Source organism: Vanessa cardui, chromosome 12, assembly GCF_905220365.1.
Source record: "Vanessa cardui chromosome 12, ilVanCard2.1, whole genome shotgun sequence".
In the NCBI taxonomy this organism is placed as follows: domain Eukaryota; kingdom Metazoa; phylum Arthropoda; class Insecta; order Lepidoptera; family Nymphalidae; genus Vanessa; species Vanessa cardui.
In genome coordinates, this window is record NC_061134.1 from 4,222,381 (window position 1) to 4,237,971 (window position 15,591).

The 15,591-nt window shown below is 32.9% G+C and overlaps 1 protein-coding gene across 1 annotated transcript in view; it reads left to right on the plus strand.

Moving 5' to 3' along the window:
• Positions 1–15,591, plus strand: part of LOC124534320 — a 135,113-nt gene that overhangs the window by 87,378 nt on the left and 32,144 nt on the right. The window contains exon 2 of the mRNA XM_047110091.1: positions 11,939–12,202. Within this exon, the coding sequence (XP_046966047.1) occupies positions 12,068–12,202 (135 nt within the window). The 5' untranslated portion in view covers positions 11,939–12,067. The remainder of the gene's footprint in view (positions 1–11,938; positions 12,203–15,591) is intronic.

The window sequence follows — 15,591 nt, forward strand, 5'->3', positions numbered from 1 at the left end:
CAGTAAATATTTTACAATGTCTTTTTTCACTTAAGGGTTCATTGTTAATTGCATCGATACCATTAGGCTTTTGTCAGTTCTTTTTAAAACTAAATGACAATCTCACAGTACTACTAAAAACTACTATTAATATTTGACAAGCATTATGTTAATGGATATCCATAGGGATAAACCGCGTCCTAATTACCTATTGTCCAACCAACAATTTGAGGTTGGCAGTGACTTGGCAAAATGTCCTTAATTGCTATTGTTGCTAATTAATGTCCACCGCGGTAAGACCTCTAGATTATTGTAATGTCAATGATTTAATAGGTGATAATAACTGGACAATGGTATGCCAATAAAATTTGAACTAGTAATTCACTATTCAATTGCATATCCAATTTGTTCTGTTAATTAATTATTACTTATTTTGTAGTGTTCATATTTTGGCAATGTGTTAGTGCATGGTGACACTACATTTAGCAGAACATTAGCCAAAACATAAAAAATAAATTATGCCTAAGAACTAGCGGGTACTGGTAGGTAACTTTTGTCATGGTGACTGTTTCGTCACTCTTGTCGAGTCCATGAATATGTATGGAGGAGCGCGCACATTACGAGATATGACGTGACATTTGTGTCTGCATCTGTACATATTCACGGATTTGACAAGAGTGACGAAACAGTCACCGTGACAAAAGTTACCAAAAAGATTAAAGATAAAGTTAAGTAAAGTTAAGTTAGTGTGCGCTAGTTCTTTCCGGCTGCACGTACTTTTTATTTTCAATCAAAACATTCGTTCTTAATTTGAATTTAAAAGCGTCGCGGAAATCATACAACATTATACTTATAAAATGTGACTTTATCAGTATACAGCAGAACTACTGAATCTGGAGATATGGCATTTGAGACAGAAGTTTATTTTACAATTCGCTAAAAAATTATTTTGACATTTTCTAATTAAAAATTAACTTTATTTGTATGAATTTACACGTGTGAAGTCATAAAGGGTAGCTAGTATGTTTCATAAACCTAGGCGCTCTTTATAAACTACTTTATACACAAAAAAGTTTGAGTTCAAAATTAAGAAATCATTAGGTACATAGTTTAAAACAAAGTCACTTACCGCTGTATATCCCTGTGTTTGCTTACATTTTTAAAATTACCCTACGAACCCTACGAGATAGATCAAAATAATATACGAGAGTATTAGACATATTAAAAGGTCTTCAAAACAACTGCAATAGAGTTAGATATTATAAAAGGCGTCAACACGAAAAATACACGAACGCACCAAGTTTTGTGGTAATCAATTCTGAAGAAAATTTATCCGAAAAAGATATAACCCTATCTATTTATAATTGCAAATGCATAAATTATTTCAGAGTTAACACTCATGCCTAACTCAAAATTAACACTTACATTAACCCTTAACCACCTACCTGCGGTCTCTGAGACCGCAAAGTATTTTTAAATTCAAATATTGTGATCCATGTGTGTCGTACGAGAGTGCGCGTCTATATACCTTTTCTACACATCCATGAGTACCGCGCTTGCGCTCGGCGAGTGTAGATGTGCGCGCGTTTGGCCAGGGTAAATAAAAATATTTCGTCAGCGGTCTCTGTGACCGCTTGTAGGTGGTTACGTGATTTCTTTTTCACCCAACGATTTTATTTGTTTGAGTGAAAAATGGATAAAAGAGACGAAATTATGTATGGATGGTTGCAACAGGAGATGTCAGACGAAGAGATTATGCTAAACGAAGATTGTAGTGACGTGGAACCCCATTCGGTCGAGTATGCTGCTCAGGTTGAAGACTGTGAATCCGAATCTGAGATTGAGGGTGATGATGATGAAATTTCGATGCAAGACAATTTATCTCAGCCTGAACCAACATGTACAGTCTCTTCAAGACCAAGATCTTCATCTAGGGTCTCGAATGAACCTGATTCTTCAGATGAAAATATTCCGCTGGCCGAAAAAAATATGCTGCAACTGCCGCGAGAAATTGTAAAACTTTGGTGGTTGCAATTTTGTTGAATTTTGTAATTAATATTTAGTATTTTTATTTAATTACATAGTTAAGGCCCTAAGCTCTTAGGAATAAATCCAAAGAAGTAGATTTTTAATGTTCCTTATGTTTTAGATCTCATTATTTAAGAAGATAATATTTTTGTGTTAAAACTATTTGTCTTTAAAAGGTTATAACAGATCTTAAGATTTTATTAAAGTTTATATTATTTAAAAGTCTACAATAAAAGTCTAAAGTATAAACAAGTATTTTACTCATTTAAATCCTTTGTTAATGCTATAGAACTCGAATTTAGGGTGGTTATATATGAGCGGTCTCCAAGACCGCGCGTAGGTGGTTAAGTTACAGAAATAGGTGGTAGGTGGTCAAGGGTTAAGGGACAAATAGGGTTAACGTTTAAAAGGCCGACATTATATTTTAAAGTATTCGGGAAAAATGTAAAATGTGTGAAAATTTTTACAATTAAATGACGATACTGTCACGTTAAGTACTGTAAGGGTCACGAGATAAGGGCCTTTGTATACTTTGTAATAATATGACCTCTTTAACTTATTCAGGTTTAAATGTTTTTAGACAGACGTCACGGGAAGTGACCTAAAGTGTAAAAGTGTTGTAGTTATGACAAACGACCCGCACCAACTTCACACAAGTGGGTACAATTAAAATTTACTGACGAGATATTCCCTTGTAAAAATATTTATATATACTACATAAAAACGTTACCTTGTAAATCTTCTTTTGAACATCATTTTTAACTCTGAATATACAATAATAAAATACTTCTTAAATAGCAACAGCAGCAACAACAACAGCCTGTAAATTCACACTGCTGGGCTAAAGGCTTCCTCTCCCTTTGAGGAGAAGGTTTGGAACATATTCCACCACGCTGTTCCAATGCGGGTTGGTGGAATACACATGTGGCAGAATTTCTATGAAATTTATCACATGCAGGTTTCCTCACGATGTTTTCCTTCACCGCTGAGCACGAGATTAATTATAAAGACAAATTAAGCACATGAATCAGCGGTGCTTGCCTGGGTTTGAACCCGCAATCATCGGTTAAGATGCACGCGTTTCTTACCACTGGGCCATCTCAGCTCATTCTTCTTAAATAGGCAGCTATGCAATTATATTTAATACGAATAATGAAATTAATAATAATAATGCTACCCTAAAGATCACTAAGGCAGTACGGGCTAACTAAGACTAGAGGACGTAAAAGTCCAAGGAAAGTAAATATAAAAATTAAATAGATTGGTATTAAAAAAATCTTTTTAAAATACGAATATAATATGAGCGCATGCTTTCCGATTTTAAATCTGTTATAACATTTGACTCGCATACAAACGGTTAATAAAGAAAACATTATAAAATCCTAATAACAGTATTAATATATGTATGTGTAATTAAAATAGAAGTTGCTATAATAGACAACAGATGGAATATTAAATGATAAAAAAAAACCTAAAACAATTTATTTGTATTGTAAATGTTTCTAATGTTTTTTTTTTTTTTATTTTTTTGTTGTTGTATGCCTAACAAAGGCGCATAATATTCTGCCAATGTCACATAATTTTTGAAATATTAAATATAAATATTTGTTTGTTATTATTGCATACGCATTTCGTTTAGATTTAATATAACTTACTAATGGGTACACCATATTCAATCTGATGCACTTCTGAGTTCTGACCTCGTTCCTCCTATACGTCGAATATAAATTTATTCTATTCAATAAAGTAATGTCTGGAAATCCTTACATTTTCCAAATTACTCTTTATAATATAATATATCCAACAAATATTGTAAGTAATATTAAATTATTATATGTTGCCTCATTTTATTACAAGCCAAGGATATTCCTAATATGTAACGCTCGCTTATTATAATAGATTATTTCATCCGGGAATATCACAAAACGTCAAATTTAATTACAAATTAAAGTGATATAACAATGCCTTTCCTAATTATCCTTATTCCTAATTATTTATTGTGTATAAAAATATATTTTAAGAATATCCAGAAGACTTTGATAAGATTAATATATGATATTAAAAAAATACCTACGTATCCCATAACTAGGCAAGTCATCCATAGAAGATGGCTTACATTCAGTCAAGCTGTACAACTGCTAATTTGTAGCAATAGGTAAAGATATATATTTTTTGTGATGTAGCGGACGGGCAATTGGGTCGCCTGAAGGTAAGTGGGCACCATCGCAATAGACAATGGCACTGTAAGAAATATTAATCATTCCCTACATCGCCAATTTGCGCCACGAGCCTGGGAAACTAAGATGTTATGTTTATTGCTTGCAGTTTAACTCAGACACTGTCCCTTCAAAACGGATGACAACTATTTGGCACTAGAATATCTGATATGTGGGTGGTGCCAACGCAAACAGATTTGCACCAAGCCCTACCACCATGTATCACGGTAGAAATTTTAGTTTTATTTCACCTTGACAGCTTAACACGACATGAATTATAAATTCACACATATGATAATTCAGAGTTATACCAGCTAATATTATATTAATTAATTTTAATTAAAACCAACATATTCAAGATAAAACAATTGAATTAGGGAACAATGAACCCAATTTATATCTATGATAGTATTCATTAGAAAAACAGAGTTTTATTATTCACGGACAGGCGAACACTACCTTTTTATATCCATAATATAATAAAAGAATGTTGAAATAGCTTTTCAGAAGTGGTTCTTTGAAACATACAAAATGGTTATAGTTTGAATATTTTATAAAACGTCGGTCTAATTGTGGCTCAGGTCCTTGAACTTTACGTCTAACCTCGGCCAAGACACAAACAATTGTGATTGTTTACGTTCAATTGGCTCCTGGCTAACAGGCCTTTGAATCTATAATAATGAATGGCTTTTTGAGCTGTCATTCATTGGTTAATTTCCTCCTAAGTATCCATTTATGTTATTTATGCCTCATTAAAAACACAAAACAACAACAACGGCCTGTAAATTTCCCACAGCTGGGCTAAGGCCTCCTCTCCCTTTGAGGATAAGGTTGTGGCAGAATTTCAATGAAATTAGACACATGTAGGTTTCCTCACGATATTTTCCTTCGCCGCGAGCACGAGCACGATGAAATTATAAACACAAATATAGCAGCACATGAATATTCAGTGGTGCTTGCCTGGGTTTGAACCCACAATTATCGGTTAAGATGTGTTCTAACCACTTGGCTATCTCGGCTCTCAGACGCAAGATAACCTCTATTATAAAAGTTTGTCTTTAGTCTGATGGTGGATGCGTCTATGTCGTCTAACTCATAGAACAAAAACATGTAAAAATACAAACACATTCATACATTTTTTAGAAGATATACAAACTTCTTGCTAAGTTATTATTTAACAAAATCAGATCGTCTATTTTAAAATAATGACTAATATACACCTTTTCCTTCCCAATAACGTATCGTTAAAGTAAAGTTTCTTCAGAGCATCTGCATAAATAAATAAACGTCGTAAGAGCCGAGTAAAGAAATCCACCTGTGCTAGGGCTTTGTGGAAGCCCGTTTGTGTGGTAACAGTAATTATATATTCTATCATACATATATCAGCCATAGCTTCTAGTGTTGTTGTGTTCAAGTTTAAAGGTAAGCCATTCTTGCCACAGGCATAAGGTATACTTATAACATCTTAGTTCTCAAGATTGGTTGGTGGTTTGGATTTATTAACGTCGTGAGTAATGATATTTCGTACATTCTCAATATTTGTAGGCAGTATGTGCACGTACCGTTAGGTGTACCATATATTTCTTATATAAAAAAATGGAAAATGAAGACTATGAATATGTGTCAATATATAGTATAAAACAAAGTCGCTTACCGCTGTCTCCCTATGTATGCTTAGGTCTTTAAAATTACGCAACGGAATTTGATGCGGTTTTTTTTAATGAATATATTGATTCAAGAAGAAGTTTTATATATATAAGACATGTACAACGTAGAAGAAAAACACTGATAATTTTAGAGGTTTCTGAATTGATATTATAAGTAAATATTATTTGCGTTTACATTGCAATATATTTAGAATCAGCATTGAAATCGTGCGAAGCCGGGGCAGGTCGCTTGTATTTTTATAATCGATAACCAATCTTCCATTTATTTTGATTAAAATGTTATATACCTAACACATGCAATTATATTCGTTATACCCGTGGATCGCTGTATTTTACTTATGTTATTCTCCAAATAACAAGAATCCGTATAAAACTTATAGGAAGTTTCAAATACTAAGTTACATTTTACTTCGAAATTCCCGCCAAGTTTTTGGAGTTAAGGCGCAGTAATTTGGTGCATGATTTAAAGTTATGTGAAGTCAAATGTTTTATCTTCCTATTTGGCTATGTAATAAAATCCAAGTTTGGTTGTGTGTGTGTGTTACTGAGTAAGCAATTGCCACTTTAGATTTAGTTAGGGTATAAACTCAGTTGGACTAAATATATTTTCTATAATACTTTATATATTCATAGTAACAATGGTTTATTTGTTAGAAATTAGAATCATTGTATAAATACGAAACGTAAGGATAAACTTATAACGCCAAGTGTCCGAATCCGCAAAGCATATAAATCCTTTTTGAAGCAAGTTATTAGTTTCTGTACTAAAATTCCGCACATATTTTTAACTTTGCCGATTGATAAAGTCGTTGGATTTTTATGATATATCTAGATAACACTAGAAACGTAATTCAGATTTCAAATTATTGAACACCACTCACCTTCAAGCCACCCGATGTTGCAGATGTCCATGGGCGGTTGTAATCACTTTCCATCATGTGAGCCTTCTTCTCGCCCCCTATATCATAAAATAAAATTTGGGATATTTTAACAAAGTTCATATTTTTCAACCACGTATAAACTTATTATTGATTTTGGATAAAGCATCAGTGAACAATACATAAAATAACGAAAACCTTATAACACCAAGTCGCCATTCGCATAATGTTTATTTATTCTACGTACAAATGTTCGCTTATGCAATGAATTTCCGCAAATACCTTTAGTTTTATTCGATAAATTAATTTAAATCTGAATATTACGATCAAACATTTTTATAAATGAGGCGTTTTATTTGATAAAATTACTTTACCTATATTGTATATATGAAGTTCTATTTGTGGAAAATTATAAAAACTGCGTTTTTTCGAATCACTCGGTGGGATCTACATTCCGAGCCGTTGATAACTTAGTATTTTATTAACATAAGAATTAACAACATTAAATGCTTAAATATATACAAATATGAACTAAAACTAGTTACTGTATAAATCTTGACCGCGTGGAATGGTAGCAAGAATGCTAGCAGCATTTCCCCGTTGAATCGCAATAGGTTATTTGACTGGTTTTTAAAATCCATTTTATATTATTTAGTAGAAGTTAAGAAACCCAGTAAAAGTTGTGTCTTTTATTTCTAGTACATATTTGCCGAAAATTATCATATTAAAAATTCCATATTTAAATAACATAATAAAGTGACTTCATCATAAGCTCGGCCAATCAGGAGCGTTTTGTGTCACGGGACAAACGTTTGAAAAATTTGCATTTTTATTTATGGATTTTTTAATAAATTAAGTTATACTTTCAACTTTCATTAGTAAATAACCATTTTTAAACTCATAATATACACTGATTACAATAATTCAAAATTTATTTTTCGCATTGTCAAAAAGCCTATTCCGATCCTCTGGGCAAAAAACGAACCAGCCCTCCCGTCACCAGTGGAGGCAATGAGGCGAGGTTATACTTTTGATGAAGCTTTTTGCACCACTACTCCAAGGGCCAAGTGTTTCGACAGCAAATGGAACAAAAAAGTAATTAGATATAATAAAAGTCGATAACTTAAAATAAAATTTAATCTTTAAAGACGATTCAAGAATTCTCGTAATAGCTTACTTGAATGCACTATATTTTCAATACAACGAGATTGAATAGAAACTACGTCAGAATCAACTAGAATCTTGATTAACTCTGTATACGTTTATCCCAAGGGTGGCGTTAGAAGAACGACAATATACTTTATGAATAAAACGTTTGCGATCATAAATAATATTGATAAGATAACGTACTTGCATATATTATTTTTTATATTTCAAACCGAGTTATCATTGAGTTTATTATTAATTGATAAAGATAAAATAATATGCATAAAACCTTTTTTATATTTAATAGTTTAACGTTTATTAAAATCATGAAATATTGGAATGAAAAAAAAATATATATTGTTGTTATTGTTGATTGTTTTTTTATAGACAGTATCACTGTTCTATCACATAAAAACGAATGTTTTTACATTCAATAGTTTTCTAAAAAATATGTTGTTGTTTGCCTAATAACAAAGCCTACTAAACTTTTTAAGAAATGTCTTGTACTTCAAATAATTGTTAATGGCTGATGGTATGTTTTATCAAATTAACTAAATATAATATAGTACAAATTGTCAATGTTGAGACTACAATAATAATGATTAATTTAGTTTTCTGACAAACTGATAATATTTGCCAACAGCATTTGTCCGTTATGGCATTCTTATTTTAAACAAATTTTATTTTAGAATTAATCAAGGATAAAGCGTATAAATCTTTGGCATTAAAATCGACTGTCAAATGGGTGAAACTTTCAAATTATTTTGAATGCCAGAAAAAAAAGAGGAAAAGTTAATTCCGCTACATTTGGGTCATAAATATAGGTCAAGCACTTACAGTACAAGTCATAAAAGCATTCTTAAATGCGCCTATCTCAGAGAGATTTACTTAACGTCCGGATTTTTTACGATACCAACCATGATAAGTAAACGTATTGATATTCTTTTCACAGGTTTTAACAACCGTACAAAACATTAATGTGCGCAATCATTCATTATTCATTATAGTACGACACAACTTAGATATAGCATCGGCAAAATTCGTAAAATCGATCGCATCCGAATTAAGTTCGCTATACTAAATTATCAATATTTATTTTTATATCAATATGATCTTTACACTAACGTAATAACCTATATACCATATGATCTAATATATTCGTCACTTTGACACGTCAATTGACATGCACTTGCTTTCTAGTGTTGAACTGACGCGAGAATCTATAGCGACGAATGGCGTCGAATTCCGCGATAGCAGCTAATTCTTTTGGCTATGTAAATCGGCAGTAATTGGTTTTATAGAATTGCAGATTCTACATCTAATTTATGTCGTACTAAAAGTCACTACTACATCTATCATAACAGTTCAGACTTTTCAAGGGAGTATAAGAAGTGCAATTGCGAAACAATTTTTCGAAAGATAAGGTTTTTCTTAATAACTTCTAATTGGCCTGACCAGAAGTTTTCGGATCTGCCATATAAGCACGTCACTAGAACCGTCTTGTTCAGCAGATCGAAATATCACGGTTCTAAACGTAACATACATATTTGAAATCAGCTCAGATATATTCCCGTCTTTATTAGCTTCTCTATACTTGGCTAATAACTCATTCGAGCGGAAGTCGGGAAGTCGGTCACATTATTAATTAAGTTTGGGGGTATTATAATACGAATTATTATAGTTTGTGGCCTAGTTAAACATAAGTTTAAACTACTCTAGCATGCTGCCAAGTTCCTATTTAGTCGTATCTCAGCCATTATTGTATGCATGTAATATCTGAATGCCTCGTTCCTCTAGTAGCTAGATATAAGGCCGCATATTCCGAGGCCATGAGTTTAAATTCCATGTCGAGTCGATGGAATTTTATTGAGGTCTTCAGTCAAAATAATTTCAGTACGATCTTCGAGCTTGGAGTCTAGAAGTTGGAAGTACATACATATGTACACTCTCGTGCCTCGAATAGCACGTGTAACTGTTGGTCCTCATCGTTATCATCATGTTTGTAAACATGTCTAATAAAATTCGTACATTTGAGATTTGTCTATGGGAAATATTTAATTTTGCTCGATGTAAGCAATGATTTTTGTTTAAAACAATTTCGTTCTTTGTTTGTATCGTAAGTGTTTGCCGTAATAGTTAAAGTGGCTTGTTAGGATCGGAGTTGTATCTTTGATATTGATAAGCGACTCAAACCTCTACCTTAACTTAATTTTCTTTTTTCATCAGTTGTTGATAAACACGGCATGGATAATGTTTCTTCAAACTTCTAAGCATAAAATAAAATGAAATACAAAAAAAATCTACAAAAATGCAAAGACAAAACTGTTTATTACAATTATAGATTTTTTATTGATTAAGTATACTACTGATTATACTACAAGTATATTATTATTATATTGTTAAATTATTGTAATGTCATTGTTATATAACAATTGCACTACAGTTACTAAGCTAAGAACTCGATGTTCTTACAAAATATCGCAGACGAAACGTAATTTAAATAATCATCAGTGTGTTAAAGGTAAACAAGATATACTCGTATAAAGAAATCTGAATAAGTACAATATAATTTTTCTTCCTAGTCGTTTCCTCATTACTGAGGGTCGTGACCACCATGCGTGTGTCTCTCCTGAACACTTCATACCACCTTCCTCTAGCCATTCCTATTCTGTGCCATTCGTAGGTAAGCCTGGGCACAAGGTCCTGTGGCTGTCTTTACCGTGTCTATCCACCGACGATATAATTATCCATGTTAAATACTCTTATTATTAAATTCAATGAGAACATCAATTTTAATAGCACCAACGGTACAGTAAAACAAATTTATTAGTTATATACAATAATGTTCTAGTAAACAGATATGTCATTAACGCGCAAAAAGTGAAGACTAGAAAACGTCCTATTTGGGACGTTTTCCTTTAGTTGTTTTACGTAGTAATACGTTTTGCGTAATTAAAACATCTAGTTATCCCTTTTATTATATCCCTTATATATTGTTTTTATCAAGCTATCCTTTTTACTTGTAACGAAATGTAAAATAAACGGTCCCCGGCGCGGCACACCTTTTTCTTTTGTTTAGTATGGGTATAACATATCTGTTTATTAGAATATCATTGGTTATATATTATATACTGAGTCACTGTAAATCACAGTAATGGTCTAATTGACATAAAAATATTATTTTATTATTCTCCCCATTAAGCTGTATTCCACTACGAAAAATTTGGATTGAATTTGTGGTGGTTTCGAGTTTGACAAACCATACGCGTTTTTGATATGCTGGCACCAACATTATTGAATTCAAGCCAACACCCCACTGGAACTTTATTTACGATGACATGAAAGTTAGTACCAGTAGTTAGGTCAATAGTCAGGTACAACTACTGTTATCGTAAAACAACACACATAAATGTTTTGATATTAGGTATAGTCATTAATATATAGGATAAATAAGAGTGGATCTAAAATGCTACCTAGAGGAATTCCGACTATGTAAGTTTGGAGATTTATTAGTTGTTATTATTTTTATGTAAATTTAATACAATTCCGTGAAGTAATCATTTAATTAGTATTGTTCATTTTAATACAAGTTCATTTAAGAGCTGGTTCTCTAATAATATATTCTATGATATTTTTTAACGAATAAATTCAAATGCCTTTGACATGTCAGAAAAACATTGATATCGGTTTCCATTTTATTTTAAATATATTCTTTTTTTGTTTTCATGAGCAAGCGACTGCCTTGTAAGTTTATATTTTTCTTCTTTGTTTCGCATAAGATTTATTTAAATTGACGACAACCTCATATTTATCAGGAAAAAAATTACCCTTTAATTGTTTATGTTTAAGCAAATTTACAATTGTCAAATATTTGTAACATTACTTATTGTGTTTCTTCACACTTTAGTATTTTATCTGAATATTAAATATTACTATAGGAGTGCAATTCTGTAATATTCTTTTAGTTTTGTGTTTTACTTCTCTTTTGTTCCAATTAAAATTAAATTTACGCCATTCTTTGCAGATAGCGAGGATTCGAAATGCGATGGAACGCGGCAGCCGCTGTGAGGTGATGGGATCAAATATAACAGACCATTACCACACGACATGGAGTAGCTAGGAAGTTAGACAAAGACAGAGATAGTCGGCTGTGATGGAGATGAACGGGACGGAAGCTCGAGGCGAGGAAGCGGTGACGCTCGCTTTGAGTGTGGCCGTCACCGTCATCTCCGCCATTGGGTTACTCCTTAACGCCTACATACTGTTCGTCATTGTCATAACTAAACAGGTAACTCAAAATACATGCATTTTATTCACAAGTATATTATGTCAGAAAGTTGTCAAAGAGATCAGAGCAATTACATATTACCTTAGCATTTTTGTTAATAACTTAAGAAATAATGAAATTCCTCATTCAGATGAAATCAGGTGTTCCATACACAAAGTTTTAAATAATAATTTTTCATACATGATGATAAAGAAATAAATAAAAATAAAGAATAATTTAGTGTGTATAATTTGTATATGCGTCGGCACAGAGCAAGTTAAAAAATATTTAATGTACTCTTAAATACAATTAACGATTTATTCGATATCGCCCTTGATATTCGACTGAAATTTACTTCATTATCTCATCTCATTTTATTAACTGTATGTTACGATTCACAATCTTTCGACAGTTCACAATCTCGCGAGATAGATTAACGATAGATTTGAGATAGATTAATATTAATTATTAATATCTAACGGAATTTTCAATTTTACAGTGACAGGACCAGATGAATACACAGATAGATTGCTAAAATTATCCTTTTCGCTTCGCTTTGGTCGGGAAAAAATAGCGCGAAGTGAGTGCAAGGTGTGACTGTAGCAAGAAATGTTTCTAGCGATATTTGTATCCAATTTGACTGTTTGTTTCCAAATAATTTATAATTCAAATGTAACATAGAAATGCTAGATATAAAATTGATGTAAATGGAAACATCAAATCCTGAATACACAATTTTGCATAAAGAGAAATAATTTATATTTTTCTTAATATTTATAGAACTTCTCTTCTTGTTTCTTTATTTGTGTTTATTTAAAACTTGAGCGATATTTAAACGTTTTTTTGTACAGAATTAATCTGCACAGCGTAATATCAGGTCACTGGCTCAGCGACGTTCGCTCAGACGGTACTAATTTTTAATTAGTTTCTTAATTATTCAATATTTTTTTTATTTAGTAATAAATTTTTAAATGGCTACCACTGCTCATGTAAATTAGCACTGTAAGACCTTTATATCGTTAATAATCCACCAACCATGAGAACTAAATGTGGTGTGTCTTGATTATACATATACATATATATATATGCTAGTTGACTTATCATTGAAACCCATAACAATACCAAGTTTTGCTATTCTGGGGAAGGATACACCCTGACCATACCAAGTAGATAATTTCAAGAGAGCTTACTAATAGAGTTTTTAATAAATATTACTGAATTAATTTGAAAACAATGTCAAGAAGACTTGATCCATAAAACACTCTCATCTAGCGGTATTATAATAAATTGATTAATTTGTATTAAATATTTTAAAAGGGAAAAAAAAATGTTTGATGGAACATGCTAATCTTAGCAAATAACAACTTGATTTGTCTTTTTTGCTTTGAAGCGCGCGAAATCGCCTCTTTATTATAAATTTAATGTAATTGCTATTCGGATTACGAGCTAATACGGTTAACGATTAAATGATAGCATCGACGCAAATAAGCGAGTTAAATTTAATTATATACTTGTTATGTACACGGCTTGCCTAATATTCAGGTCATCAGCTTGTATGTCGGGAGCTCTATTAGTTTATTATATCTATTTGTCTATGAATTCATTAATAACACCACGTTTTCATTATATTGGCTCCGACTAATCAATTAAAACAGATTCGATTTTTATATCCGCTTAGCTCGAAATGTATCATCTGTTTTATTTCATTAAGTTTCCATGCAACGAGTGACGTGTAATATTAAGAGTCAAATTGGTTCAGTACTGTTGTCTTAAATTTTCGCGATGATTACACATTTAAATAAAACTATTTATAACGGATGAATCGCGTATATTAATTATTTTTAAACATCCCGACGTTTCGAGCACTTTGCAGTGTTCGTGGTCACGGGCAGACTAAGATGACATTTGTCTATTTGAAGAACAAAGGAAATATTATTAACAACTACCGCCAACGATTTCTCAATTGATATCTTGAGTAACGTTCCGGTTGCACGCAGAAGGCACTAACTGTATCTTTAGGTCTTGCAGTCTGTTGGATTTGGGATTTTAAATTTTTAATAAGTGGATCCCAGGTGTTAGAAAGTCTCCAACCATCTTCTCTATTGAAGTTCGGATGTTTTTGAATTTCAATAGCCTCGCGTATCATTCTAGGAATGAATCTGTGTTCTCTAGCGAGGATCTGTGGTTTATCAAATCGGATAAAATGGTTAGGTTTATCCAGAGCATGTTCACAGACTGCAGACTTAGAAGAACGCCTATTTTTGACATCTCCTATATGTTCCTTGACCCTGGTACCGATACTTCTCTTTGTTTGGCCTATGTAAGATAAACCACACTCACATTCGAGTTTATATACTCCTGCAGTTTGTAAAGGAATATTACTCTTGATAGGTCTCAAGAACTGGCTCACTTTCTTATGAGGCTTGTAAACGGTTTTAATTGAAGCTCGCTTCAAGATGTTGCCAATCCTGTCTGTAACTCCCTTCACATATGGTAGAAATGCAGGTTGTCGCTCAACTGTGGGTGGCTTGATACGGCTTCTGCGATGCTGACGAGGCACGGGCAGCTTGTTCTGGTGGAGTGCAAGCTTGACCTGACGTAGCTCGTCCTCTAGGTGTTCAGCATCGCAGAGATGGTGGGCTCTCTGAAACAAAGATTTGCCAACGGTAGCTAACTGGCTAGGGTGGTGGTGCGAGTCACCATTGAGGTATTTGTTGGTGTGTGTGGGTTTCCTATAAACTGTGTGACTTAATGTATTGTCAGGATTCTTGATAATAAGGCTGTCAAGGAAAGCTAAAGAATTATTTGCCTCTAATTCCATAGTAAATTGAATGTTTTTATTTATAGAATTAAGATGTACTAAAAATGCAGATGTCAGATCACTAGGTAATATTGTGAAAGTGTCATCTACGTACCGTTTATAAAACCTAGGTGTTATAGGTCCGGAGCGAAGAGCCCTCTCCTCCAGGTCTTCCATGAATAAATCGGCGACCACGGGGGATACTGGAGAACCCATGACTACCCCGTCAACTTGTACATAGAATTCATCATTCCACAATAAATAACCAGATGTGAGGCAGTGATGTAACAGCTCTGCATATTCAATAGGCATGTTGTGTGTCTGTAGTTTCCTCTTGACAATTTCGATGCAGTCTTGTATGGGTAAGCAGGTAAACAATGACTGGACATCAAAACTAACCATTGTCTCGTTGTTGGTTAATTTAAGGTCTTTGATTTCACCAACAAACTGGTAAGAATCCTTGACATACGCCGCAGTGTGTCCTCGGAGGGGTGATAGTGTCCTTGCTATGTGTTGAGCCAATCTATATGTTGGTGTATCGATTTGGCTTACAATAGGACGCAGCGGAGCACCAGTTTTGTGGATCTTAGGTAACCCATACAGTTTTGGA